The sequence below is a fragment of the Cynoglossus semilaevis genome, chromosome 11 (assembly GCF_000523025.1).
Source record: "Cynoglossus semilaevis isolate Cse_v1.0 chromosome 11, Cse_v1.0, whole genome shotgun sequence".
NCBI lineage: Eukaryota > Metazoa > Chordata > Actinopteri > Pleuronectiformes > Cynoglossidae > Cynoglossus > Cynoglossus semilaevis.
In genome coordinates this window covers 12,750,646-12,776,905 of record NC_024317.1, presented here as the reverse complement: position 1 = coordinate 12,776,905, position 26,260 = coordinate 12,750,646, and the positions used below count along the sequence as shown (strand labels likewise).

General features: G+C 38.8%; 1 protein-coding gene across 5 annotated transcripts in view; it reads right to left on the bottom strand.

Annotated features, from left to right (window-relative positions):
• r3hdm2 (R3H domain containing 2) overlaps window positions 1–26,260 on the bottom strand; it is a 38,952-nt gene that overhangs the window by 9,272 nt on the left and 3,420 nt on the right. Inside the window, exons 2-17 of one of the 5 annotated variants that reach the window (XM_008320638.3) lie at window positions 11,146–11,226; window positions 10,672–10,835; window positions 10,346–10,568; window positions 9,692–9,733; window positions 9,188–9,274; window positions 8,932–9,055; window positions 8,482–8,560; window positions 7,533–7,592; window positions 7,051–7,191; window positions 6,770–6,878; window positions 6,204–6,299; window positions 5,968–5,999; window positions 2,035–2,270; window positions 1,692–1,861; window positions 1,362–1,460; window positions 377–670 (exon numbers count right to left, since the gene is read on the bottom strand). In XM_008320638.3, the coding sequence (XP_008318860.1) occupies window positions 377–670; window positions 1,362–1,460; window positions 1,692–1,861; window positions 2,035–2,270; window positions 5,968–5,999; window positions 6,204–6,299; window positions 6,770–6,878; window positions 7,051–7,191; window positions 7,533–7,592; window positions 8,482–8,560; window positions 8,932–9,055; window positions 9,188–9,274; window positions 9,692–9,733; window positions 10,346–10,504 (1,728 nt within the window). In that variant the 5' untranslated portion in view covers window positions 10,505–10,568; window positions 10,672–10,835; window positions 11,146–11,226. Of the gene's footprint in view, window positions 1–376; window positions 671–1,361; window positions 1,461–1,691; window positions 1,862–2,034; window positions 2,271–5,967; window positions 6,018–6,203; window positions 6,300–6,769; window positions 6,879–7,050; window positions 7,192–7,532; window positions 7,593–8,481; window positions 8,561–8,931; window positions 9,056–9,187; window positions 9,275–9,691; window positions 9,734–10,345; window positions 10,569–10,671; window positions 10,836–11,145; window positions 11,227–26,260 lie in introns of all 5 variants that reach the window. The other 4 variants (XM_025059922.1, XM_008320636.3, XM_008320640.3 and 1 more) reach the window with 4 other exon arrangements.

Below are 26,260 nucleotides of genomic sequence, written 5' to 3'. Positions count from 1 at the left end.
TTAAAAATGGGAAAAGGCCAAGATACAAGTTAAAATATGCTACTACTTTTAGTGTTTTTGGTACATATTATGAAGAGTTAAATGATTTGCATTTGAACCAGCAGACCAACACCAAGGACCATGACAACACTAGTATCACTATACCAGCTTCTGTAGACTCACTCATGTCTGTACTCCTTACCTGCAGATGAATTGACCAAACAACTTCAATATATCTTGGTTTAACTGATGTCACATGATTTATAAAACGATTTATCTCACAAAATATCCAATAGGAATGTTATTATTAATAATCTCTCTTGTTAAAAATAAAGTACATTTTAAAATGATGAAAATTTGTTCAGAAAAAAGTTCCTGAAGGCTGAAGGCATTGTACCTGTTGCGGCGGGGGTGGTTGCATGTAGCCTTGTGGAGGCGGTGGAGCTTGCATGACAGGCTGTGATGGAGGAGGTGGTGGAGGTGGTGGGTGAGGGTGTCCAGTGGCGGGCTGGTAGCCAGACGGAGGTGGCATGGGCTGACCCGTGGTAGCCATGATGTAACTGGTCTGAGGTGGGGGGTGCTGGGAGAGCACTGTTGGAGGAGCCTGATACATTGGGGGAGGCTCAGGGTTCTCACTGGATCCTTGCCGACTCAGTGTCATCTGGGTGAACTGAGGAGCCAGCTCTTCTGCCTGGGAGGAATGAAAATAACGTCCTCAGGAGCAGATTGAGAAATGTATTGTTTTGCAAGGAGTCAGAGAAGAAATTGGAGATGAATTACATCTATAGAACACCTGGTTAAAACACTGGCCAAACTGAAGGCCACCGCTCTGAAACTGAGCATGGCTGAGTGGAACAACAATTGATTTTGTTATCTCAATTAATCCAATTACTTCATTTAAATAATCAAAATGAATCGCATTATAATGTGCTGAATTCAATCATCATGTATCGTACACATGCAATTCAAAAGTACTATCAAATTTGGTGCTTTTCAACAACATTACGTAGCCTTAAATCCAACAACAATAAAACTTACAAATAGTTTTCTTAGGATACATTACAACAGCAAACGCAATCAACAAATTCTTAATAAAGCTAATTATATTAGTTAAAATAAAAATTTAAGTCAAAACATGCAAGATCACAGAAAACATAACCAGAGTTTGAGTTTGCTCAATGAACAGATGATTAAAAGCAAAAATATAAACGTAGCTTCTCCTTTAAAAATAGTAACTAGTAAACAGATGCAAGTAACAGCAGGGTAAAAGGGTGCAAAAGTCTCTGGTGGAACCAAGTGTTAGTTAAGCTTTAGAGTTGTGTCAGTAATGCAATCTTGAACTGAATTATTAATAGTCAATGAAGCTTAAGAAGTGTAACTACCATAGTGTACTGCTGGGGAGGAGAAACAGGCAGGAGAACCTGGGGGCAGGAAGGGCTGGAGTAGGATACAGTCTGAGAGGGCTGCAGTGACGCCACCGGCTATAGATGCCACCAAAGAGGAGATGGAAATTAAAAAAAAAAAAAAGAATAAAAATAAATGTTGAAGAGAAATGAGGCCATTAGAATACCAATGAGGTGTGAGAAGCAGAGAGAAATATAATAATGAAGAGAAGTAGAAGTAGAGAAAGAGGGAAAGTTTGGGTTAGACCACAGAGGAAGCTCGGAGCACCTGTTTATCTAGTTGCAATAATTGACAGTGAAGGCACCAACCTGAGCAATCATGTGGTTGCCCATGGCGTGCTGCTGTGGGGTGGGCAACAAGGCTGTCTGAGGCGGTGCCTGTGGCTGCTGTGGCTGTTGTGACGGGCAGGGAAGCAAAGTACAGCTGGACTGGGAGGCTGAGGGTGGGGGGCAGATATCAGGACTAACTAGGGACAGACCTGGGGATAAAAATAACAGATATGACACCAAGGAAGCGGAAAATAACATTCAACTAAGCAATGCAAGCAAAATCCAAACTGAGGTTTAGATCTTCAGAACAGAATAACAATTCTGTTTTGCTAGCATGACAGCTAACACTAGCCAGTTTTTGCTAGCAAGCCTAAATTCTTACCAGTACGGGAGCCTTTGCAGCTTCCCTGTGAGCCTTTGTTGCTACCGAGGCTATCTCCCCTGGTAAGAATGGATATACCGGAGAAGCTGCTGGCCTTAGTGACCGGCGGCCGTAGAGTTCGGTTCGAGCTTTCCGAGTCGGTGCTGCTCCAGGGCCGTGGCTCCAGGCACTTCATCTCACTGTCTGTGCTGCTCTGGCGGCTGCTGGACGCTCGGCTGGAGCTGTCACGGTTCCCTCTGAGAGGATACAGAGGAGAGAGAGAGAAAGAGAGACAAAGATTGAAATGATTCAAATGAAGAAGAAATAAAGTGTAGAGAGATAAGGTAGCAACAGATCGATGTGTTAGGGAAGCAAGATGGTTGAAGGTAAGAAATGAAATGAATTTGGAGTAGAAATAAAAGATAGAAGAGGAAACATGGGGACAGAAGCAGAGAGGGAAAACAAAGTCACTAAATGGCAGAGAAGGCAGGTTCACACCGTCAGGCCTTAAGGCATAACATTTAACACAGATGCAAACTGTCAATTGTCATAGATACAAAACAAAAGTCAGGCAACAAATCACCAAACAATGTCATTATATCCAGTTGGAAACAGACAACCACGCACACTTTCACACTCTCTCACACAGACACACACACACACAAACCCATTTACAGAAAGTCACACATGCAGGGAGAGAAGCTGCTGCACAAGGGAGGGTGAGGAAAACACACAGGAGACGGTGAGACAAACATGAGTTCCACAGGAAGGATGGGAGACTGTGGACAACGATCACATTGAAGACTTTCCACAGAGAGAACTTGCATGAAAATGAACACACGTAACAAACGTGTAACAAACGAATACAAGGATAAGTGCAACACGTGCACACATACAGTTTTTAAAATATTATCAGATGTACACAAAAACTCACACGGAGTCTCACACACACACGCGCACGTCTGCATACACACTGTTGTGTTGCTGTAATGCTGGGTAAAGGCAGCTGTCTAGAAAACCAATGATCACACAATAAGTGCAACCACCACTCAGGGGAAAACCCCCTAAACCCCTGCCCTAAAATGCACCTGTATATGTATATATATAACATTCTACCAAAGAAAAATAAATATACGAGTACATGAAATTCCAAAAAAAGGAAAAGCTGTCATCTTAATCCATAACATTCTACCAAAGAAAAATAAATACGAGTACATGAAATTACAAAAAAAGGAAAAGGTGTCATCTTAATTTTTTTTTATTGTTACCTAATTATCCATGCAACTGTGTAAATAGCACACAGTTAGCTAAAAAACAGAAGGTATAAATTAGTAAACTGACTATGGGAATCTCCCCGGCGATAACAGGGATGTTTTATTGGTTGTAAAAGGCTGCTGATGGTGAGCGACTGTGGCTGATGAATATTTTAGAGAGACTGCAATTAATGGAGGATCTATTTTGAGTCTGGTCTCTGCACAGCCTATTTTGAGGAAGGGTGGGTACTGTGTTTTTCTTTTTGCAGGCACGAGTACACTTGTTCACTACACCAGAAAAAAAAAAAAACAAAAAAAAAACAGAAGGAGCAGCAGGAGAGGGATTCAGCTGCGTACTGCACGATACTTCGTCTGCACACTCTCAATATTAACACTGCCAATCACACACGACGACATAAAGAGAACACGCTAGGATGTCCTAGACATGTAGATCTACCATCGACTGTCCCCGTTTAAAACACATTTGAGATTACTGTGTGGATGAAATAGTAAAATGTCTTTTTAAAAACTAAGATTTTTTTTCTTTCAGACCAGCTCTATCAAAACACTGTGGTCAACTGATGAACTAAAATATTTAAATATAACTTATTAATTAAATTAACATTTACACTATATATTGCATTTTACGTTTTTGGCTACGTAGAAAAACATACTATAAACATCTTTGGTTTATTTATAAGAACATAAGGGATGAAGTGAGTTCACGTTAACAGGTTAGCTCTGACTTATTTTTACCAGAAGAACACTGCATTAGTTTCCCCCTGCTACGATGCAAAATGTAACAGAACTACAAGACTTGATCAACCACAAAACAAACAGGTTGCTGTGAGAAAATGCAGTTACTTCATATAAAAGGCATTTGACAGTGGACAGATAAGAAGGTGCCCAATCAATCAGTCCCAAGTCAAACCACAAAGCAGCCATGCATTGACCACGGAGGTCCCACGGTGCAGTGCTGGGATAGCCATCAATCAGCCAGTATAGTAAATAAAGAAAACCATCACAAGTCAACACTTTCATAACCAAATCACTTTCAGAAAAGGGCATGGCAACACACACGTCAGCAGCACCCCACTGATACCTAAAGATCTGCCGCCTCTTTTGAGAGCTAGAGCAGTAGCCCTCAGTGGAAAGTCTGTTGAGGTCAATATTGGGAGAAAATGTGAGGGTTAAGGGCTGGACTGGAGAAGAGGACAGGATTTAAAGAATCATGGAAAAAAAAAAAGAGGGAGGGATAAGTGGGCGCAGTAGTGTAAAACTTTTACCCTTCAGCAGAGGAGAAAAAAATTGCACACCAGGCAGAATGTGAATGCTGGAAAACCCACGCATCCCCTCTCTCTCCTTCTCTCTTTCTCTCTCTGCATAATGTGTTCTAGTCTTTCAACCTTAATGACAAGTGAGCCCAGGGACTGAGGCGGGCCATAACTGCAGTGCTGGCTAACTACAAAAAATATTTGTTTACTACGTACAGATCTTTCCGCTCAGCCTTAAGACAATTTGTGTGGAACTCTGACGTACACTAACATTGTCAATTTTATATTGATTGTGTCTGTCAATCATACAATAATAAAAGTTGATACACTTTTTGAAAATACAATTAAAGCTGCGTGTGCTATTTTGCAATTAATATGGTTGGTTGAACTTCAATGGTTTTAAATTTCAACTGACATTAAGAGTTGGCGTTTCATTTGCTCAATATGTGTAAGCCGCAAGCCATTGTTATATTTAATTAATGTGTCATATTAATTAGCGGCACTGAATATAAGCTGCATCTTGCTGGATACCCACAGACGTAGTTTATATTATTACTATTATTATAGTATATTTTGGCAAGCAGTAAGAGTAGTAAGAAGTAATAAACTGAGAACCTCGCTTTTAAAAAGCAAGTGCTCCTTTATTAGGAAATGTATGGCCTGCCTGCCTGCCTGCTCTACACACCTGCCACAACAGAGCATGGGCTGCATTTGGGTATTTTCATGTTTAACTCACAGTTTGTAAAATTATAATGTAAGCTGCAGCGTGCACCTTACAGTAACATAGACTGGAATTAACACTGTTCTGTTCATGATTACACTTTAAATAATATGAATAGTGTTAACAAAATGAACACTTGGACCTGATTAGGGATAGCTCGGTACAAGTTTTTCATGTCTGATACTGCAACTTGGAATATCTGTCGATACTGATATCAATTCGATACCTTCCTCCAGCATGCTGCAGGCTGCCGTTGCACAGGCGACAGTGTCAGTGTTTACAGCATGTCACGCAAAGTTAATTTGGGTCTAGGTATCTTATCGTGCTGGAAGTGTTGATCCGGAAATTTTGACCAACATCGGACCCATACCAGTCCTAAGTATCAAGATTAATTCACATGCATTTATAAACAAAACTAAGTTTAGCAGTGATAACACAAAAAAAGTGCATATATATTGGGTATTTAATTGACCCATAGAAGTGTACCAACTTTAAGACAGAACTGTTTATAGTGTAAAGTAAACAATATCAGCATTCCATAGATGGATCTTATTTTTTTTTTTTTCCATTTCTGATGACATCATTCTGCAGTGACTTCCTCTAATGAAAACTCAAACTCATGTTGAAGACTGGCTTTTAAAGAATAAATTTAAAAAAATGAATGGAGTCATATTGTAAAGACAGAAGTATCGGCGCAACATCTTACCTGTTGTCATTGATGTATCCATTTTGAGAAGACTGTAAAAAAAATGACACCTGCACATTATGAAATGTTTGAAACAATGCCGAGTAGCAACACATGCACAGTTGATACTGATTCCACTGACAGAAACACTGAAAGGTGCATATTTACATCAATGTATGTATGTAGTAGTTACTGATAAAGTAATGAGTGTTTTAACTACGCCAGTGTTTGTAATCTTGCAAAGGTGTAAAACTTACTTCTCTGGCAAAGATTCGGTCTCGTACTCGCTGATACTCCTCCTCCCTCTCTTCAATGGACTTGCTACGTCGCCCATCCTGCAGTGGGACACGAATCTTACCGGACAGAGACGGAAATAAAGAAGGGTCTTTTTATTTATTTATTTTTTTTTAAGTGTGTGTTGAGCAAAGGAAACATGAACAATTTACCCAACAGACATCAACAAATGTGAAATACAATCACTGATTAAACAATTGTTTGGATGCTGTCGCCGTCCAAACTATACTTTGTTAGAGAGTTAACAACGCAATGTATGTTTTTGCCTACTTTTTGCAGAGAGCACTCAGAAATATGAAAGAGGATAAAGTACCGAGGATCCTGTGGTTCAGGAGTGAACAAGCACACTGGGGATCTCAACATTAATCACTATTTCTCAGTGAGAATTAGCCACATCTCAGGAGGGGGGTGAGAAGAAGTTCAGACGTTTTGGAGACGCTGTACTTAAGAGGCGGTGGGGGTGTGCACTTCCAAGCAGCTTTATCATGCAGCCCATGCATTACGGTTGTTAAATATCAGTGCAACCAACCTGATTATCGTCCTTGTCCATGCTGGCATCATCTCTCTTCAGGATAAACTTCTTCTGAAAGTCCATGTTACGTTCATCCTTGATGTGTTCTGAGAATCTTTGCTCCGGGCTGTAGGAAAAAGTTAATTGCAAAAAGGTCGATGAAATGCATGAAAACTGTATGGCAGTCAAATGCAGTCATGTTGATGCTAACAATCTACACAGACCTCCTGGCAAATTATAAATACTGCAGTGAAGGACTAAGAAAAATGTCCAAAATTGGCACTGAAAGATTTACTCACATGCGCGTGTTGCCCGTCTTGTTGATAATAACAGCCTTCCCGGTCTGATCCACATTGTGGTCCATCCCGAAGTAGGCAGCAACACGATGCAGCAGCATACGATGATAAGAAGTCATCTGAGGAAACTTCTTATACTGGTTACTGCCAGGACACAGGAAAGATTTTAAACATATCTGAACCTTTAGATTTTATGAAACAGTTTTGAAATTATTTTACTGAAGGGGAATCTTAGTTTGGAGAAAATATTTTCCGTATAGAGCAAAATGGATATTCTGCTCTGTTACACATTTTACAATGTAATTCCTAGGCCTGATGGCACTATTTTGGTCACAAGAGGACAAAAATATTGACCACAACATGACCCATAATATCAACTACACCCCACTGTATTTCTCTAATTACTCATTTGGCAGTAAATGAAAAACAGGGTAGATGCACAGGAGCTAAATTTAAAGATGAGCGACTGGTTACGAGGTACTTACTTGTCGTCATTGATGAACTCCAGGATATCTTGTTCTAGTTTGAGCAGCATCATTCGATCCCTGTTTGGCCAGAGAGAGAGAGGGAGGGGAGATCAATGAGTAGAGATGAGTTAGTGTAGCAACCAGAGATGAGAGTGACTACGATATACACTGCAATGAATGGTTTGAAATAAGCTGATTCAAAAATATTATGGTTTTGGCATATGTGGCCAGCATTTTGAATGTTTGAGACAATACTTTTCATAATGCAGCTGTGACAAAATAGATTTGTTTCTGCTATGCAGTACATGAAACTCTCTAAATGTCAGAAGAGGTTTCCAGTAATGATGACAGAAATGTTTGCCGCTCGTGCAGAAGATTCATGAAACGAAAAGTTTACTGGAATGAAGAGTGTATTTTAGGGCCATGGAAAAACTTAAGCATGCGTGTTCTCTGGAGAGGAAAATAAATATTTTTTGTTAAGCATCAAATGCCAGCAAAAGCGCCAAATCCAGGTGTGAGCAACCTGTGGCCTTTGCAACACTTAGCTTTCACTCCATTTAGGATTTGGGAGTTTGCGATTTCCAAAATCCAGGTGTGAGCAACCTGTGGCCTAGGATTTGGGAGTTTACGATTTTACAAAGAAAACCTGGCTAACATGAAACTTTGTCATTAAAGTACACAGCTATGTGTCAATGAATAGTTAACTACTGTTAACTAAAGCAACACAGCATGATGTCACTCTCCTCTTCAACCTCTAGATCAGGTGTTCAGTTTTCAGGAAGAGCAGGCAGCAATGTACGGTAAAGGTTGTCAAAAATAATGTCAGAAAAAGCTGCAGCCTTTGCTGTTTTAACTGTCTCTGTCATATCACAAGGAGAACAACAATACACAGCTAAATGCTGTACTTAGAAAAACACCTTTTCATTGTCCAACTGTCTTCTAGCCTTTTATGGTGGTGACCACATACCTGGGATTGTTTTTCAGTGTGTTGACCAAAAACTCATGAACATCGATACCCGTGGAATCAGTGTATTCCTGACTGGAATCTGGGAGAGATGTGGAGGGAAAAAAAAAAGAGGTGAAATGACTGACAGACTAAAAATGAATCCAAAAGCAAGTGAGACTCCTACACGTGTCGGAAAAAGCCGAGTCAGCCTGCTGCTTAGTTCCAGAGTCAAAAAGCTTACTAGATATGTAGCAGGAGACGCTGTATTACTGTTCTGTGGACAACACAAGTATAAACACCTCGTGTACATAACATTAATTTTACATGGGGGCTGAATATTTTATCTTTGCTGCCATAAACAGACCAATGATGCGTTTGTTGAGAGACTCTTCCATATCTGTTTTCCAGAGATTAAAACATATTGGAGATTTTAATCTGATACTGTGTCGGAGTTCCAGTATAGTCTCTCACCCCGTGACAGCATTTTTCTCGGAGCCTTGTCCTTCTTCTCTTTCTCATCATTTTCATACTCGTCCTTAGAGGACCTCTCCTCCTCCTTGTCTGATGGACAGCTGATGTGAAGTTGAATGATGTCCTAAGAAGCATATGAAGGCTGTTATGAGATGTTCATCTCAACAAAACAGTCAAATAAAAAAGCTGATCGTGAGGTAAAGACCAAAGTGAGCAGTGAGGGATTAGAACCAGAGAAAAGACCAGTAACCAGTACCGTTTCTGGAAGTCCATCGTTGGAGAACAGACCAGAGGACTCTTCACACACCGCCAGACTCCGTACCAGCTTCAGTTTGGCATTTGACTGAAACACAATCATACAGTGACGTATAACTCACTTATATCAGTTCATTTAAATGACATTAAATGCCACAACAAAGAATAACTTCAGATTCACATTGCGTGTAAATGTCACATTTTTGTTTTTGCAGGTCACCATATTGTCGGCTGTGCAACACTGGCAGACTGTGTTAAACATTCTTACTTAACTAATACAAGGCTTCTTTAACACTCTCACAGGATTTAACGTTTTAAGCCTGTGAGGAAAAGATAGCGGTTCACTTTAGTTGAGAGGATCACACAGTTATTAATAGATGGTCAAACAAGTGAGTTGGTGTTGGTTCGTTTGAAGAAACAAATACATAAGTTTAACAGACAGCAGAAAAAAAAAATAAAATAAAAAAGAGTTAAAAGAGTAAAAAATAATTAAAGAAAGATTTACCTTGGACCTTTTTCTGCTATGGCTATGGTTCGGACCTCGTTTCTGCAAAAATACATTTAAAATTTCACTTTTTAATCTAAGATCAAACAACATGGTTTATTATATGATTTAATTACCATCTTTGTTTTGATTTCCACAAATCAGAAGAATTTGTCAGGTTAGGGGTGAAATAAAATGAAAATGTTGGCACTGCCGTCACATCTAAGATAATTGCAAATTGTGTCATGGTGGCAGTGGTTGTAATCTAATTTGCCTAGATCTCCTCTAATGCTCTAACACACAAAAAAGAAATATATTATAACTATAGTAATTATAACCCATATTTTGTGGAAAATCCATTGTTATCCAAGTATAGGAGCCCAAGACAAACTAGCACACTGCATTATAAATATATATATAAAAAGGATCTTTAACAACAACAAGTTAATGTTACAGTTCACAATTAATCAGATTAAAAATTTAATTTTGAGATATACTTTTGCATATTTCTCTATCTTCACAATTCCATCATTTGGATTAGTCACAAAATAAGATTTTATGTTTGTCATATATAGGAATATTGATTTATTTCAAAGTTGCATTTTATGTTTGTCATATATAGGAATATGGATTTATTTCAAAGTTGCCAAACAAATCTAGAGTTCCATTACTGACCTGTAAATCTTGTAAGGTGCCATCCTCAGGCTCCAGACTCTCCCCTGTTCCCTCCTTAGTGCCCTGTGGTTGAGGGGAGGTCTTGCCTCGACTGCAGGGCTCAATGTGTGGCCCACTCTCTCCTTCCTGCTGGATGTCTGGCGTCAGGCTCACTGACATCTTCTTGGGGGAGAGGGAGAGGGTGGGACTAGGGGAGGGGGAAGGGCGGAGGACCCAGGAATGGCTGAAAGTGAAAAAGGGTCAAAAGAAATGGAAAGACATTCAAGGTTCTGTGGATTTACCAAAACAGAACAGTCAGAGAAACTACAGCACAGTACTGTATTTACCTGTATGTTGCACCAGATCTGTGCTGGTCTCTGTTCTGTGCAGTGAATCTGAATGGGAACCAAACACAGGAAGATGACGGGAACCCACTATGGTCAGACACAGGGATGAGCTGCAGCACAGGGCAATGTAACTTCCATAGCAAACGTCAACAGCTGTGATGGTGCTATGTGGTTTTAAAAAAAATAAAAATAAAATAGATGTTAGCAAAAAAAACGATACGACTGTAGTGAAATGACACACCCTTCTCCTTGAATATTTACAAGCAATTTATATATTGATTTAGATTAAAAACAAAACCCAATAACTGTCCCAATGTTAATTATTGATCTCTAACATATTTTGATTTATATAACAAATAAATCCAGATCTCCAATATTATTATTTTTTCTAAATCGATTGTATTCACATTAAATTACAAATAAATCAAGAGAATACTATTCACAGCTAAAAAAAAAAAAAAAATTAACCACCACCTTAGCTTCCGCAGAGAACTCTCTCTTTATTCTTCCTCTGGCTCAGTGCAGCAGCATGGTATGTCCCCACAGCCAGGAGCCCTGAAACCAAAAGCAGGAGGGAGACACTGTGATGTCATGTTTCATAGTTAGTGACTTATTGCTGCAGCTGGTGATCATTCTTTGAGAAAGGGTTAGTGAGTTAAAACAAAACTTTTCTTTATGGTCTCTGCTGTGGGCCGTATTCAAAAGCACAAAAATTAACAGCAGTAACTTCTTAATGAACTGGAGGCAGCATATCTATAGTCTACTGCAGGCATAGCCAACCTGCGGCTCGGGAGCCAAATGTGGACCAATGTGAATCTTATGCTGACGGCCATTGACGCAAATTACTTTGGGAAACCCCAGTTCGCAAAGATGTGAAGATGTACACAGCAGGTTTTAAAAGAGTGGGAGTAGTTTTATTTTTTAAGGGACGGGGCAGTTCTCCTGTGACCATGTATATCATGTGGCTCTTTGCAGTAAGACGGTAAAAATTTACTTGACTTGAAGCAGTTGGAATTCCTTTGAAACAAGAGAGAAGGCTATCTTACAGATCCTGCAATCTTCTACCCTACGCATTTACACTGCCTTTCTACAGATCACAATATGTGTAGAACTCCACATAACAAACCTCATGTGATGGGTACATGAAAAGGAACTCTTTGCAAACCTAAGTCTCAGAGGAACAAGTGTCAGCATGTATGGTGTATAAGTGCCATTTCTTATCCTTAGCAGAGGAGTGCTCTGGGACAGATAAAAGATGAGCGTACAAATGAGCCTGGGATTCCCACTGAGGGGAAGGCCCAGGCAAGGCAACTGCAAGTGCGTCATCAGCAGCATTACACCACATCACTGACCAGAACACCCACATGGCCCAACCCAGTCCTGCCTACACGAGCCTACCATGCAGCACGAACACTATCGCAGCAACGTGATCTGCTGCAGGCAGACATGAAGGCTGATTATGTTACCTCAACGTTGTTTCTATGCTTGATTTACTCACGTACTGTACTGTTTTCTGCACTAAAAGAATGTGTTTTCATTCACAAGTCATTTGGCTTCATGCGTTTTCTCAAAATAAAAAAGCCTGGACCTGATAAAAGCAAAATCTGAACTAAATCTCAACACAAATTCAAATGTTCTAACAGCTTGAATGATGTAAATTGATGTTTAGGTCCCGACAGGAATATGAAAACCTCTACTCTTCCTCCACGCACAGACCCACAGTGTTGCCAAGGAGATTGTAACGTCATTTCCAGCTACTGCCATTTGTGCCGAGTGAGTTCCAGAGAAGGGCAGTGTTAAAAATGATATTACATTGATGGCTGCGTGCACAAACTGGGGGAAGAAAGGGAAGGAGCTGAAAGAGCAGTATGGAAACAAAAAATGTTTTAGCTATCAACTAATCTTACTGACAACAGAAAAGAGAACACACTAAATTTACCTAAGGTAATGAAACAATATGGCCCTTTTTTTTCCCCAAAACAAATGTTTGAGTAGCGGACACAATTTTATCTGACTCTTCTTGGTTTTGATTACTGACTGTTCCTCAACATGAAAGAGAATTATTGTCATTAATGCACACCACGGCACACAATGAAATTTGTCCTGTTTCTTTAACCTATCACCTCCAACACAAGCTCAGTAGTGGATTCAAACCCGCAATCTCCCAGACACAAGGCCACTTCCTTGACCACCACTGTCCCTGCAAACGCTTACATCAGTTAAGGTATAACGCTGGCAAGACAACCTTTCTTATGTACATGCGAGAACATCCTTGTCAAAATTAGCAACAAGGTCAAGCCAGGTCAGGGTCTCACAAAAAGATGGAATCAGGTTTAGCCAAAGGAATGAATGGAATTTGAACACCATAAGGTGAGAGGAGAAAACTTTTCTTATTGGTTGTGCTTTCAGAATTAATAATTCCATTTTTATTGACCAATAAATACTATATATCAAGACATCGAGAATGTGGTATTAATTAAATAAGCAATGCACAAAAAACATCACCTCAAACATATAACAGTATGTATGACGTGACGTTTCAGTAGTAGCTTGAATTCATGCAAGTCCCTTGGTACTTTGATTACATAGAAAACTCACAGTATTTCCAAAAATACTACTTCATTTTGGAAGTCAATAATATTTCACTTTGCAGAAATAAACCCTGAAAACAGAAATATTCTCTCACACAAAAACCTAAAAGTTCCTAGTTCCTAAAATATTTTGTAGTTATAGGTTCAAAACCACTGCTGGTCGATTAGAACAGATATTTGGTTAAGAAAGGGATATCCCAGAGAAAAGCTAGCTCCACCTCCTTTTCTCTTGGTGGCGTTGCTATGTGCAGGCTGATAACGCTGAAGCAAATCTCAAAGAGACAACCTTGACAGAGTGCTTGTCAAACTTACAGGCTCAGACAAATACATGTAAAAACCAATGACAGTTCCCAGCACGCAGAAAATTCACACACACATGTAAACCCATGCAGTTTAACAATTCTACTGGTATTGATCATTTATGCAATTCAATTTACATTTTAAGTAAAAACGCAGCACCAAAAGTATTTTTCTTCCTTCCATAACTTCAAAAAACTCTACACTCGGAGACAAAAACCCAGCTGTATTCACAAAAAATACAAAACACATGCAACAAGTACACTTTAATTTGTCAGCAAAGTTCAATTGAAGGTAAAGTTGAATGAAGCCCATAACCATACAGAAGAGTGACCTTTACAAACCCAAAGACACCACAGGAAGAAACATGCACAACCTTTTTTTCCTGCTTTCAGGCCCAAACGCACTAATGTTTTGACGTCGGAAAAAAAAATTAATTCCACAAAAGGCAAGGTTAGGTCTTTTATGTTGGGGAGGCTCAGATTGTACAAGCTCAGTGCCTGCACATATTATATATCGACCACAATGTAGCTTCCAGTGTTTGTCTGTGTCAGAGAGGATTCCCTTTTGCGTCAGTTATTCAATTTCACACAGGAAGGTGGAGCAGGCTAACAAAGAACTACAAGAGTGAAACAGTTCAGGGACATTCATCCTCAATTGGTGCTGCAGTTCACATCAGTCAACTCACACATATTTGGCCATCATGCAAATAGATTTTGCATTCTGCATGTATATTCAGCAATAAGCTATACAATCATTAAAGGGATTTTATGAATGGGGAAAGCATAGAAAACAGGATGATGAACACATCGGAAACCAGAAAAGGAGGAGGCATGGGTGGTCAAGTGAAGCGGAACACAGAGTTCCTCTTTTTCCATTTATGTCTCTCTTTGTCCGTGTCCTTGCCACCCCTTCACTGGTTTCTCTCTGTGACAGTGAGGCTACCCCTTCCTGCCTTCCGCCCCCTCCACATCAACCCCTCCCATCAATATCTTGCTCTACATCCACCTACTATGTGGTATTGGCTCTATGTCTCTCCTTTTTCTTCCTCTTTTAATGTGTCTTTTAAATTGTCAGGCTTGCTGCTGACGCCATCCTCCTCCACTCAGCCTACCCACTCAGTCCTGTGGGACGAGCTATGACTCATACTCTCCCTTCTTCACTCCCCTTCCTCCCTAGTTACCTACCCTCTCTCCAAGTCTCCCTTTCTCCATCAGTTGCTCTCAATAGTTACAATCTATCTTTAGTTTTCTACTGTGTGTGAAGAAACACACTGAAAGTCTACAGCAGGGAAATTAGACCTGATAATAAATGAGAGAAAATGATCATTAAACATAAATTAATAAAGAAGACCACGTATAAATTTATAAATGGGTAATTTGAATTTGCATAATAATAAATGAGAGAAAATGATCATTAAGTATAAAATAAAAAAGAAGACCACATATAAATTTATAAATGGGTAAATGAATTTGCGTAAATAAAATCACTCTTAATTTATATTCAATACGGAATGACAATAAAACTACATTTACAAATTCCTGCAGACATCGTTAGTTATTTTTCGTAAAATGTAATCCAATTCTGACAAATGTATGACACTTCGTGTTGCAAATATAAGGGAGGGAGTGCCCATTTAAGTCAGTGTGTGTACAGTGCGCTAAAGGACAGCGAGTCAAGTCTATTAAAAAAAAAAAAACCTACTTTTAAGAATCAGCATAGACAGATCCTGAAATATGCAGTATTAGAAAAAGTTTAAGGCAGGTGTATACACTTCTTTTTCTGCAGACTTCGTCTTTTTCAAGTTTTTAAATCAAATTTAGATAAATATAGATGCAAATTCAATTTTAACCCTGTATATTTTTATTTTCCCCCCAGGTATTTCATTCATTCATTTTCATTACCATTTGCTCCACGTGTGTCCAAGTGAAAAGCTAAGTGAAGTTACTCATGAAGCACTGAAAGGAAACAGAGACATAACAGCCACTTCAAAAACTGCAGCAACAGTGCAAAAAAAACAGAACATATCAAGAGCCCATCATAGTATCTTTTTCATGTGTCGGAGACAAACTGATTCATTCATTCAATCATTCGCTACCGCTTAGCCCTAATGGTAATATAGTAACTGTATCACAACCTGTAATTTACAGAACACTGTGTGGTACTGGCACACAGTAATCACGAGGAATCGCAACACTTGTATGTACCGTATGGTAGTAACTGTGTTAATAGCATAAGTCCTGAACCCGTTGTGTATCAACAGAAAAAAAAAAAATTCTTGCACGTTTGTTCTTTGTAGTGGACCAATAACTACTAAAAATATATATATAAAATAAATTAACATTAACATTACACTAACGGCATGTGCTGATATACCTACTGTATATGACATAAAACTCTGAGTAACTATTTATGGACTGTATTTTAACCAAAGCCAAGACCACAGCATGCCTCATTCTGATATTACAATAATAATTATAGTAGTAGTGTGAACATTTGAATGATACCGTGATAACCCTACAGTAGTAATTGTGGTGGTATCTGCAACACTACTACTGGGATGGAGTCTTTAATAATGAAACAGACCTGAGATCTAAGCTGGGTTTACTTGTTTGTACTGCCTGGGAAAGGCTGAATTAACTAACCGTGAATGAAATGGGAATAAATAAATAAATGCCTGATTACATGCACAGGCCATAATGCTTATATGATATTTTCTGATTGTCAAAAAGGATCAGTGAAAGAGAGTGGAAAAGAAACAGGAAAGAAAAAAAGAAAAAAGATAAAGGAACAGGAGGAGCTACTCAGTCAGGAAAAACTTCTCAATGATGAAACAATCTTTGCTGTTAAGTGATTGGACTAGACTTCCTCCAATAGAAGGAGCAGCTCCATAGCAACAAGCTCTGTCACCAAGAGAAAAGCAGATATTTCCCTCTACACCCCCATATTTTTCCACTCCTTTTCTCTCTCATGACCCCCCCTTCGTTCCCCAATTACAAGGCCGAGCATAGTTATCACCTCGTGTTCAAATTAAACACAAATTTGATAACATACAGACACACAAACAGCATGCCGATAACATGCGTTGCTTATAGTCTGCAGCACTGAGCTCAGTCGTTCACACACGGTCATTTAAATGTGATGGAGATTTGTGATGACCCTCCTCCCCATTTTTGTTCCTCTCTGTCCTGATGAGAGTCAGTTTTGTAGTACTTGTGCTTGAGGTAAACACTGTAAACTCACAGTAGGTCTGAAAAATGGATGGGAAAATTAACCATTTGTGTGTTTGTGAGATAATATATATCAATTTGTGGCTTAATGTCAATCTCTAGCTCCACTGTCAGTGTGTTGAACATTATCATTTTTTCCCCTTACTTGTTTGCTACAACAAAAGTATTCACAAGATGTAAACCATGGCTGAGGTGCACCACATACAGGTCACCTTATGTCAGAGGTAAACATGAAACTCCAAAGCAGGAAGTTGTCTCCCCGTAACCGCGTATTTTGTGCCTAGAAAGGTCTTTGTGGAGTTGGAGGGGAGGGAGTTTAATGGTGAATTAATAGATTCACATAGATGACCTCATATGAATTAAAAACACCTTAACTTGGACAAATATCACAAGGCAGTTTTGACTTCAACCAGCCACAGAAGCTGGAGTGCCAGCCTAACCTGGATTCAAGCACTCTCTGTTGAGAGTGAGCTAAAAGTGAGCTCTCTTAAAATGTGGTTTGTGCGCTGCAAAACAGCCAGTTGTATGGGAACATGCCAGTCATTCAGACGTCCATCGAGCAAACACTCCAAGTACCACCAAGAATGCCCCTTCATCTCTGCTCCAGCTCTGCTGCTCCATACTTAAAAGTTCCAAATATAGGACCTTTAAATCCTTTAGGGCAAAGATCCACACGTCCTGGTCTGAAAACATTTTGCACGCCAAACGCAGCATCTCCTTCTGTCACACACCAAAGATGTCATTAAAAACAGGATCAGCAGCAACTTAAAAAAAAACACATAAAATATGACCTTTTACACAATGTAGAAGGTAATGCCAAGTCCTAATTCTGTCAATGCTGCAATAAAACAACAACACACAAGCACAACTAAGTGGTTCTCAGACCACATTGCATGTACAGAGTTGCTTAATTCCGATATTTTCCAAATCCAATTCCAAGATCCACTTCAATTGCAGTTGATGTCTTTTGATGTTTATGGTATGATTTTTCAGACTGCTAAAATTCCAGCTGTTGCTGGGCCATGCTTCTTCAGGTACTTTTGTTAAAGGTCTAACAAAGGAATGACAGAGCAAGCCAAACATGCAGAACTTAATTAGGGCATAATTAAACCCATACACAAGGGAGCAATTTCCCTGTCAATCTTATTTTTTAGCCGGTTAGCTTATTAGTTGAACTAACACCATAACTCTTTACTCTAAGGTCAGGTGAAGTAGTGAGTGTTACTGGGACAAACTACACACAGCAACAGGTGTATCTACGTTATATTTGTTCACCACCCTCCACCCACCCCCTTTCAATATCGATCTTCTGAATAGGTCCAAGCTTTGTGTTGAAGGACAGCATTAGGAACCGTGTCCCCTGCTGTTGGAGAGGGGCTCCTTGAGAGTCACTCGGTGCAGTAGGCAGGAGCTTGCCGTTTCAGTGTTAGCTGGCAGTGACGTGGTCCGGCGGTGAGCGGTGTGTCAGTAGTTAAGATCGTAAAACTGATTTAAAAGATGCTGCAGTTTTTTTTTTTGTTTTTCATTATTTCTATTCTATATTTGCATTCTAAACCAGTAAGTGAGATGTTTGTGGTTGTCTGCCTTATATATTGTTCAATATCTTGGCGGCTAGGTTGACGCACACATATATACACCCACGCACAGAGACAAATACCGCTACAATTCAGAGTGTAGTTTGCCAAGTAGGGTTTAAAAAGGAAACATCTGAGTCCGGTATATTCTAACCTATGCCCCCCAGTGGCTACAGGCTATAAATACCAGTAAGCGATACAGTCCTTTCCAGCACAATATCTCCGGCTAGTGGGGGCACTGTAATGTTTTTCGTTTTTGTTTGTTTACGTTTGTACATCATATTCAGTATACTAGTATGATTGCGCTGATCCCTTATTTTCAAATGTTTTATTGCTAAAAATGCTATGAATTATACTATAGTTGGTCATATGGGCATAAAACTAAATAAATTATTATTATTCTAAACTACCTGTTCATATGGGCATAAAACTAAATAAATAATTATTATTCTAAACTACCTTGTGCTATTATTCATTATTTGTGTATTTCTATTTGCTACTGCATTTAAATCAATAACGTATTAAATTGTGACCTAAATAATTAAAATCAAATTATGACATAATAAACCTAATAAAAAGTCTACATCGTTCCACCCATGCCTTATAATGCATTAAAATGTTGAATGAATTCATAATGTGTTAAACAAGCTAACATGGTAATTTTGATAGCTTGATAAATGTCAAATAGAAACGCCACACCAACACATAGAATAGCTGCATTATGTCAAATAGAAACGCCACACCAACACTTAGCTGCATTACATTATGCTTGAGACAAACAAGTAATTTTGGTAATTTTTGTTCTCTTCAAAATTTAAATAATAAAACTTGACAACGCATAAAAGTAATTATGTAGTACATACAAGTACTAATGCAAGTAAAAACATTTTTTAAAAAGTAAAAAGGTTTTTTCTTTTTAAAGCTAATCATTAGAAAGTGAAAACCTTCTGACTTCAAAACAATTACACCAACAGTGCCACCAGCAGCTGAAATTGATTTTTACTCCTCATCCCCTCACGCTTCTCTGCTTTTGTACTTGGGCCCTTTCCCACGCACTAGCAATTAGTATGCAGGATTGAGAATGTGGGAATATCAACCACCTGGGGAGCACAAAGCTAAAATTACGCATCGACAACACAAGTGATGCTCAAATGTGCTAGCAACAGTGTGCGCTAAACATCATATTGCAAGAGCTTCAGTACAAATTGGCCAAAGCTAAGTGGCTAGATGTAGCCAACCAATGAATTCACATATGCAGCATTACATTTAAAAATGAAGATTAGCTGTGATGAATGAAAATTGTGTCACGTTTATTTGAATTTGGACCTTTATAGCACGTACTCTTTAATAGTGGTGCTAATTTGTTGTAATGCCCTGAATGCGGACACGTTAAAACAAACAAGACTGTTGTGGAAACAGCCTAAATTCACACGCAGATACAGTATATCTGGGCTGAGTCAAAAAAGGTACACAGCTGAGGGTTATGAATCTGAATTTGCGAGGCTTAAACCATCAGAGAAGAGGAGGGGGAGGAGGAAGAGCCAGGTCTTCTCAACCTGAAACAGTGCTGAAGCTGTGAGGACAGCATGCTATTAATAGCAACAGATTTTTTATTCAAGAGAGCTCTGCTCTTTCTTTCACACTACTGCTGCCTACCTCTCTCTCACATCCCATCTATTTTCCTATTCCTTCAGACTGTGTCGAACATGTGAATGGGAATGAGGCTGACATAACGTTGGTCTAAAAGAGCATTGCCTTTAGAGGCGAGGAGATCTCCAGCACCTAGTCCTTTTTAATAGTCCTAATCATTGTTAAGGAACTTTGAAAGGGATTATTGAGGATAAACTCCAGAAACACTTGCAACAGGACTTCCTACCTGTCTTACGTAAGCTTTCTGGCTATCCTATTTTACTGTTCGACTCCCCCTTCCCTCCTCAGTATGACAGAGTTGCAAAGCGACGCCTACTTCTTAGTGACTCTCCGCCCCACCATGCCACCTCCTCCTTTCCTCTTTTCATACAAGGACACAGTGGAAGGGAATTCCTCATTACCTCAGCATTTGCCTCACCAAACACATTGTTTGTCGGTGCACACATACAGTGCATGAAGTAAATACTGTAAATGATCACAAATTTGATCTCTCGTGTTCCTTACATCTTAGGCAAAGCAAAATGAAGAGGTACAGTTACGAATGATCACAAATTTGATCTCTCGTGTTTTTGAGTTCCTTACATCTTAGGCACAGTAAGATGAAGAGGTACAGTTGGTACAAGTAAATATAGGCACGGAAAGTACATGATTTTCCAGCAAAACTCAAATGTGATTTTACATCATCATAAGCTAACCTGACTAAATTTCATAAGGAAAAACATGATGATGCCCGGTTACAGGCAGCATATATGAAGCAACAAAAAGCACAAAACACCCCACTGAGACACACACAGCAATCCTTACTGTATTAAGACTTCAGCTCTTCAGTCAAGTCAGATGAGCACATTATCGCAGGAGAAGCAGCAGAAGAAGTCTACGGCGGAGTCGTAGTTTCTTCCTTTGTAGGTTGAAACGATAAATTCATTTCAATTTTCCATTTCTGTTGCATGTAAACACACTCGTCTATTCATTCTACTTTATTCATCTTCACACTTCGTCTGTTGCCTTCCTCTATGCAGCTTGTGTGGTTGAGAAGTTGTGCAGAATTGCAAGTTTGAGTGTGAGTTTAAAAGCGTCTATCTTTGAATGAAGCCCAAGCACTACAGGAAAAAGGTAAACCCTACTTGCAGGCTGTTTTCTCTCTCCCTTTCTATACAGCTCTGAAGCTATCATGCGCACAGGTTGCACCGCTCCCTTCTGCTCCAACCCTCCCTTTCATGGCGTCTCTCTCTCTCTCTCTCCCTCACTCTCTCCCTCCCTCACGGTCCTTCTCTCCATCTCTCTCTCTCCCCATGTCCCTCCCTCCCCCAACATACTTATACATAGTGTGTTTGCTTTCTGACACTGTATAAAAAAAAAGCAAACCTAAGGCATATAGCTGCACAATTAATTGAATTTTAATCACAATCACAATTTTGGATGCCTCAATTAAATTAAGATGATCGTTGATGATATTTACATTTTAAAGGGGGGTCTGAAATCAAGCACTTTCTTAACCAATAATCAGCCAACCACCAGGGGGCGAGGGAAAGCCGCCTAATTAGGAAGTGAGGGTGTCTTGCAGTGGCGGGGAGTGATCAAACTAAAACAAACACGGTGATCTTGAACTAGCAATAGCTGCTGGGGAAACTACAGAGTCCATTTTAATGACTGAGAAACACAGAATACAACATTCATGACAGTCATTATGATTATCATTTGGTTCTTGAACCACTACATATAAGGGACTTTCTACTGTAGTTCTGACCAGCCAAGATTGACCCTGGTCTTTTGGTCTCTGCAGCACATTCTGCATCACATCCTACTTATACACTTTCTGCAAGTCTTGCTTAATATTGACCTAATCCTTTAATGAAGATCCTCGTGCAGTTTTTCCCTCACCTTTCAACAAGTTAGAGCAAAAGATTGCAAACCAACTGAGGCTGGAACAGACTTTACAGAAAGTAACTGAAGAGGAAGGAGAAGAGTATCATGGGGCTGTCCTTCAGGACATTCGATGTGTAATGAACTGGTCCTTTTTTGCAAAGCAAAAATTGCTTGTGAAGAGTTAAAAACAATGATAGCGCAGTCCAACTTTCTAGCTGTGCTTTATTACTGCAAAACCATATTCACAAGGAACAGAGAAATAAAATATTGAACCTAGTTCTGGCTATTTAAGTACTTAGGGCAACGACTTAACTCGATTCTCAATTTGTATTCTAATTGTTGACTAACTGTTGCAGCTCTAGAACATTAAAGCATTACGGTCTCTGAAAATTGTCGTTGGGCCCTAAAGTCCACTACAAAAGCACCAGCAATAGTTTAAAAAATACTAGTTTATATGTCTTCAGGGTCCAGAGTGTACACCAACCTTTGATATCTGAATTGTAACTGATATCTGCTTATAGCCTAAAATAATGACTCCAAAAGTATGAAAGATGTCTTATAAAAAGACCAAAAAATAAAATGAGAAATGGGAAAATGTAAAACATTAATGCAGCATTAATGGTTTTTCAATACAGACATCATTGATTTAAGTGCCACTTACAGCAAGACCAAGTTGAGAATCAAAAATATATACATGTATGTAATATATATATACATGTATGTAATATTTATATATGTAATATATTTATTAATTCATAATTATGTCAAAGGCTGAAACCATCCTGTGACAATACAAATGGCCCCTTGTCATTAAAAGGTGAATCGATGCTGAGGTTGTCACAAGAACTGATACTTCAGTGTTGATGCCAACACAAAAAATACACCAATGCCTTCTTTTTTTAACGCTATTATTCTACTTTTCCCACGGCTGTGTTGATTCTTGTTGGAACTGACGGGGGCAGTGCACGCACGTGAGCACTGAGCAGTCAGCACCACTGCCGAAGAACGTCCTCTGTCTTTAAAAAAAAAGAAAAATACTTGACTGATCTACAAATTTGCTTTCTGTGTAATTTCAACATTTTTACACTGAATTTACACAGTTCCTGGTCAATTACATGGGAGAAGGGCAAGGTGCAACGGCAACGCCCATTCTCTCACCCCTGACAGCACTGTGCCACACACACTGACTGTGTGTGGCACTGACTGTCTCTCTTTATATTGCCAATATATTAGTTTGATTACATTTGTACCAGACATTCTGACACTTCACCGTGTCTGTCTAATATATTAAATGAATGTGTGTGACATGATAAGACTTTCTGATTGGTCATGAATGCAAAAAAAATGTACAGGGTAGGTCTACACATTTAATCGAAAGTGAGGAGAAACTAGCGGATGCAAAAGCCTTTTATTTGGACTAAGACATGTCCAATAAATACTGTGAGCAGCAAGGGCTTCAAACATTGGACAGGAAATGTGATCCCCTAACGCAATTATTTCTCCAAAGATCTAACCTGACCTCAAACCCTTGCCGTTTTCTCAACAGGAATAGGATTTATTTTTTAATTAGCCTTTTGTCTAGGGTAAATTAATTTTATTATTCATGATTTATTTTTATTTATTAAGTTTAACTTCAACTGAAAGCCTTGTTCAAATACTGTTTGTTAAAAATAGAAAGTGCAATAATATACGTTTTACCTAACATGATGAATAATTGTGATTAGTAATTGTGATTTTAAACATTCAATACCGTGCAGCCCTAGTACAGAGTGAGACATTAAGTACCGTATGCACTGATAGGAAGCAGTGGCATGCGATGAGGTTCATGACTGACAGTGCTAAGCACCATAGGCAGTGAGTAACAGGTGCACGTCACTGCGTTAATGGGTTTGAAAAATTGCAATCTGAAAAGTAACTATACGTGTGAAACTGGTTGTTATGTTGTGAATGTTTCAAATGAAAAGATATACAGTGTTGGAATATGTGTGTGTTAATATTAAAATATATTCTAAAAGCCACATATTCCAAAATCTATGCATTGCTTGTGTCCAAAAAAACATTTGCTTTGGCAGTAAACATTAAATACATTAAATGCACATCTCATAAAATCATTTCAAACCTAGAAAAATACAAATTCAACAGGAAAGAAAGAGTATGGCCATTTGCAGATTTTTTTCCCTCTTCGGACTTGCGTCCCTTTGTTTGTCAAGAAAGCAGGTTTTCCAGAACCTCTTCTTACCAAAATGACCCTGTAGTGCCAATGATGCATGCTAGCCTAGTATTGTCTAGCTTTTATCAAAACAAAGCGCTTCAATGGTGCAAGCGAATAACACAAAGAAACCACGCAAAAGACAAATCAACCAGGTAAATGACAAAAAGGCCAGAAGCAAAACATTCACCCCAGTCTACTCTGGTCAATACTTAACATCAAAGCTGAAAAGTCTGAAAGTCTAGATAAATTAGAAAGAAAAGACCAATAAGTGGAATAAATAAAGCTATCAAGAGACGTGGAGACACAGAAACAGGAGTGGTGGTGAAGAGAAGACAGAGATAGGAGCAGCAGCAACAGCACAGTGCTTGGTGCTCTGGCAGAGATCTATTAATAGCTCTTCAAATCTCTCTAGAAAAAGCCACTCTTCGGCTTCTGCAGCTGCAAACAGAGATTCAGAGACAGAAGCAGATATGCAAAACCTGGCTGATAAATAGAAGTGCATTTCATGTCTTCATATTTTAATAGAAGCTGCCTTCAAACAATAACAAAAACGCCAATTTACATACAAAATACACCTTCTGTAACTAAATGCAATATTCGTTTACTGTCATGCACCAGCAGAAAAAAAAAAAAGAAATCACTGAATAGAAGACCTATATTTTAAATATACTATACATTAATAATAAACAAACACATTTAACAGTAAATGATATATGCTGGGAAAAGGCACTTAAATGACTGGCCTTAGCAACAGCAAGGCCAGACTGTTGAATCAATGACTCCCCATCATCAGAGCTTGCTAAAGATATACTTTCTTGATGACAATCCCTGAACCTTGGGAAACCTAACTGTAAGCTACTTAAAGAAGATATGTGTTTAATGTACACAACCAGTGAAGGAGGCTGAAATCAGTTCACATTCTCTTTGAAAAAAAAACCCCCAAACTATTAATGGTAACAATGCTAAAAAAGCTTGATACTTTCTAGACTATGTTTAATGTCTGTAAAAACAACCAAAGTGTGATATTTTAAAATAAATATCACAATATCACACATTATTATAAGTCCACAAGGGCTGGGCATTATCTGGATATTGTTATATATATATATATATATTTCTAAATGCAATATAGCGTGGGACAATATCAATATAGTTCATTTTGCATCATAATGATGCATCATACCTAAAGTGTATTTTCGGTTTTTGGTCGAAATACCTTTATCACCGAAACAAAACGGCCAAAACAGGAAGTTAGGACGACGCAAGCAGAAATCACGGCCAGCGCGGGCTTGTCAGATATCCGATTTTTTTTTTTTTTTTGACCAGGCAAAACTGCATTCGCGATATCTGCAATACACATCCAGCTCTACGTTTAAATGTAAAAATGGCTTGCCATAAGTACCAACATGCCTGCATCGAGGACATATTTCAATATATCAATATATCTAAGTGATTATCAGCTGATTTTATTTCTCTGCTAGATATTTGACAATTAATTATTTTGACAATTAATAATGTGTTATTTATTAATTTTTAATTTATGTGATCGCAGTGCCTTGATTTTATTAAGGTCTAGTACACAGTCATAGCAACAAATGTAATGGTTGTCTAGTACACAGTCATAGCAACAAATGCAATGGTTATAATGTAATGGTACGATAATGTAATGGTACGAATAATTGACTTAATAATTTCTCTGTGTTTTGGTTTTCGGCCTTGGTTTCCTCATTTTCGGTTTTATCCAAGAATTTGAATTTTGGTGCATCACTAATATTGACAAAACATGGGCCACAAGTTAACTATTGTTAGCTATTCTCTTCTCCCTCTCCCTGTGTTCGTACACACACACACAGGCTCCTCCTCCACATCTACACATCGCCAACCAGCGATGAGCTTTGCTTCACTGGTGACAGTGACAGTTTGCAAAACAACAGGCTGAATAACAGATGGACTAAATTCTATTTTTAATACATACAAAGTAAAGAGAAGTCAGGACACTTAGCAAAATATTTTACATTGTGATAAATACGTTACAGCAGCAACCAGTTAAGTTTTATAACATGGCTTAATATCACTGACCCAACCTTTTCTATCCAGTAGGGTTGAACCAATACTTCGGTACCAAGTCGATGCCAACTAGCAAAAAATACATCAATGTCTGCTTTTCTA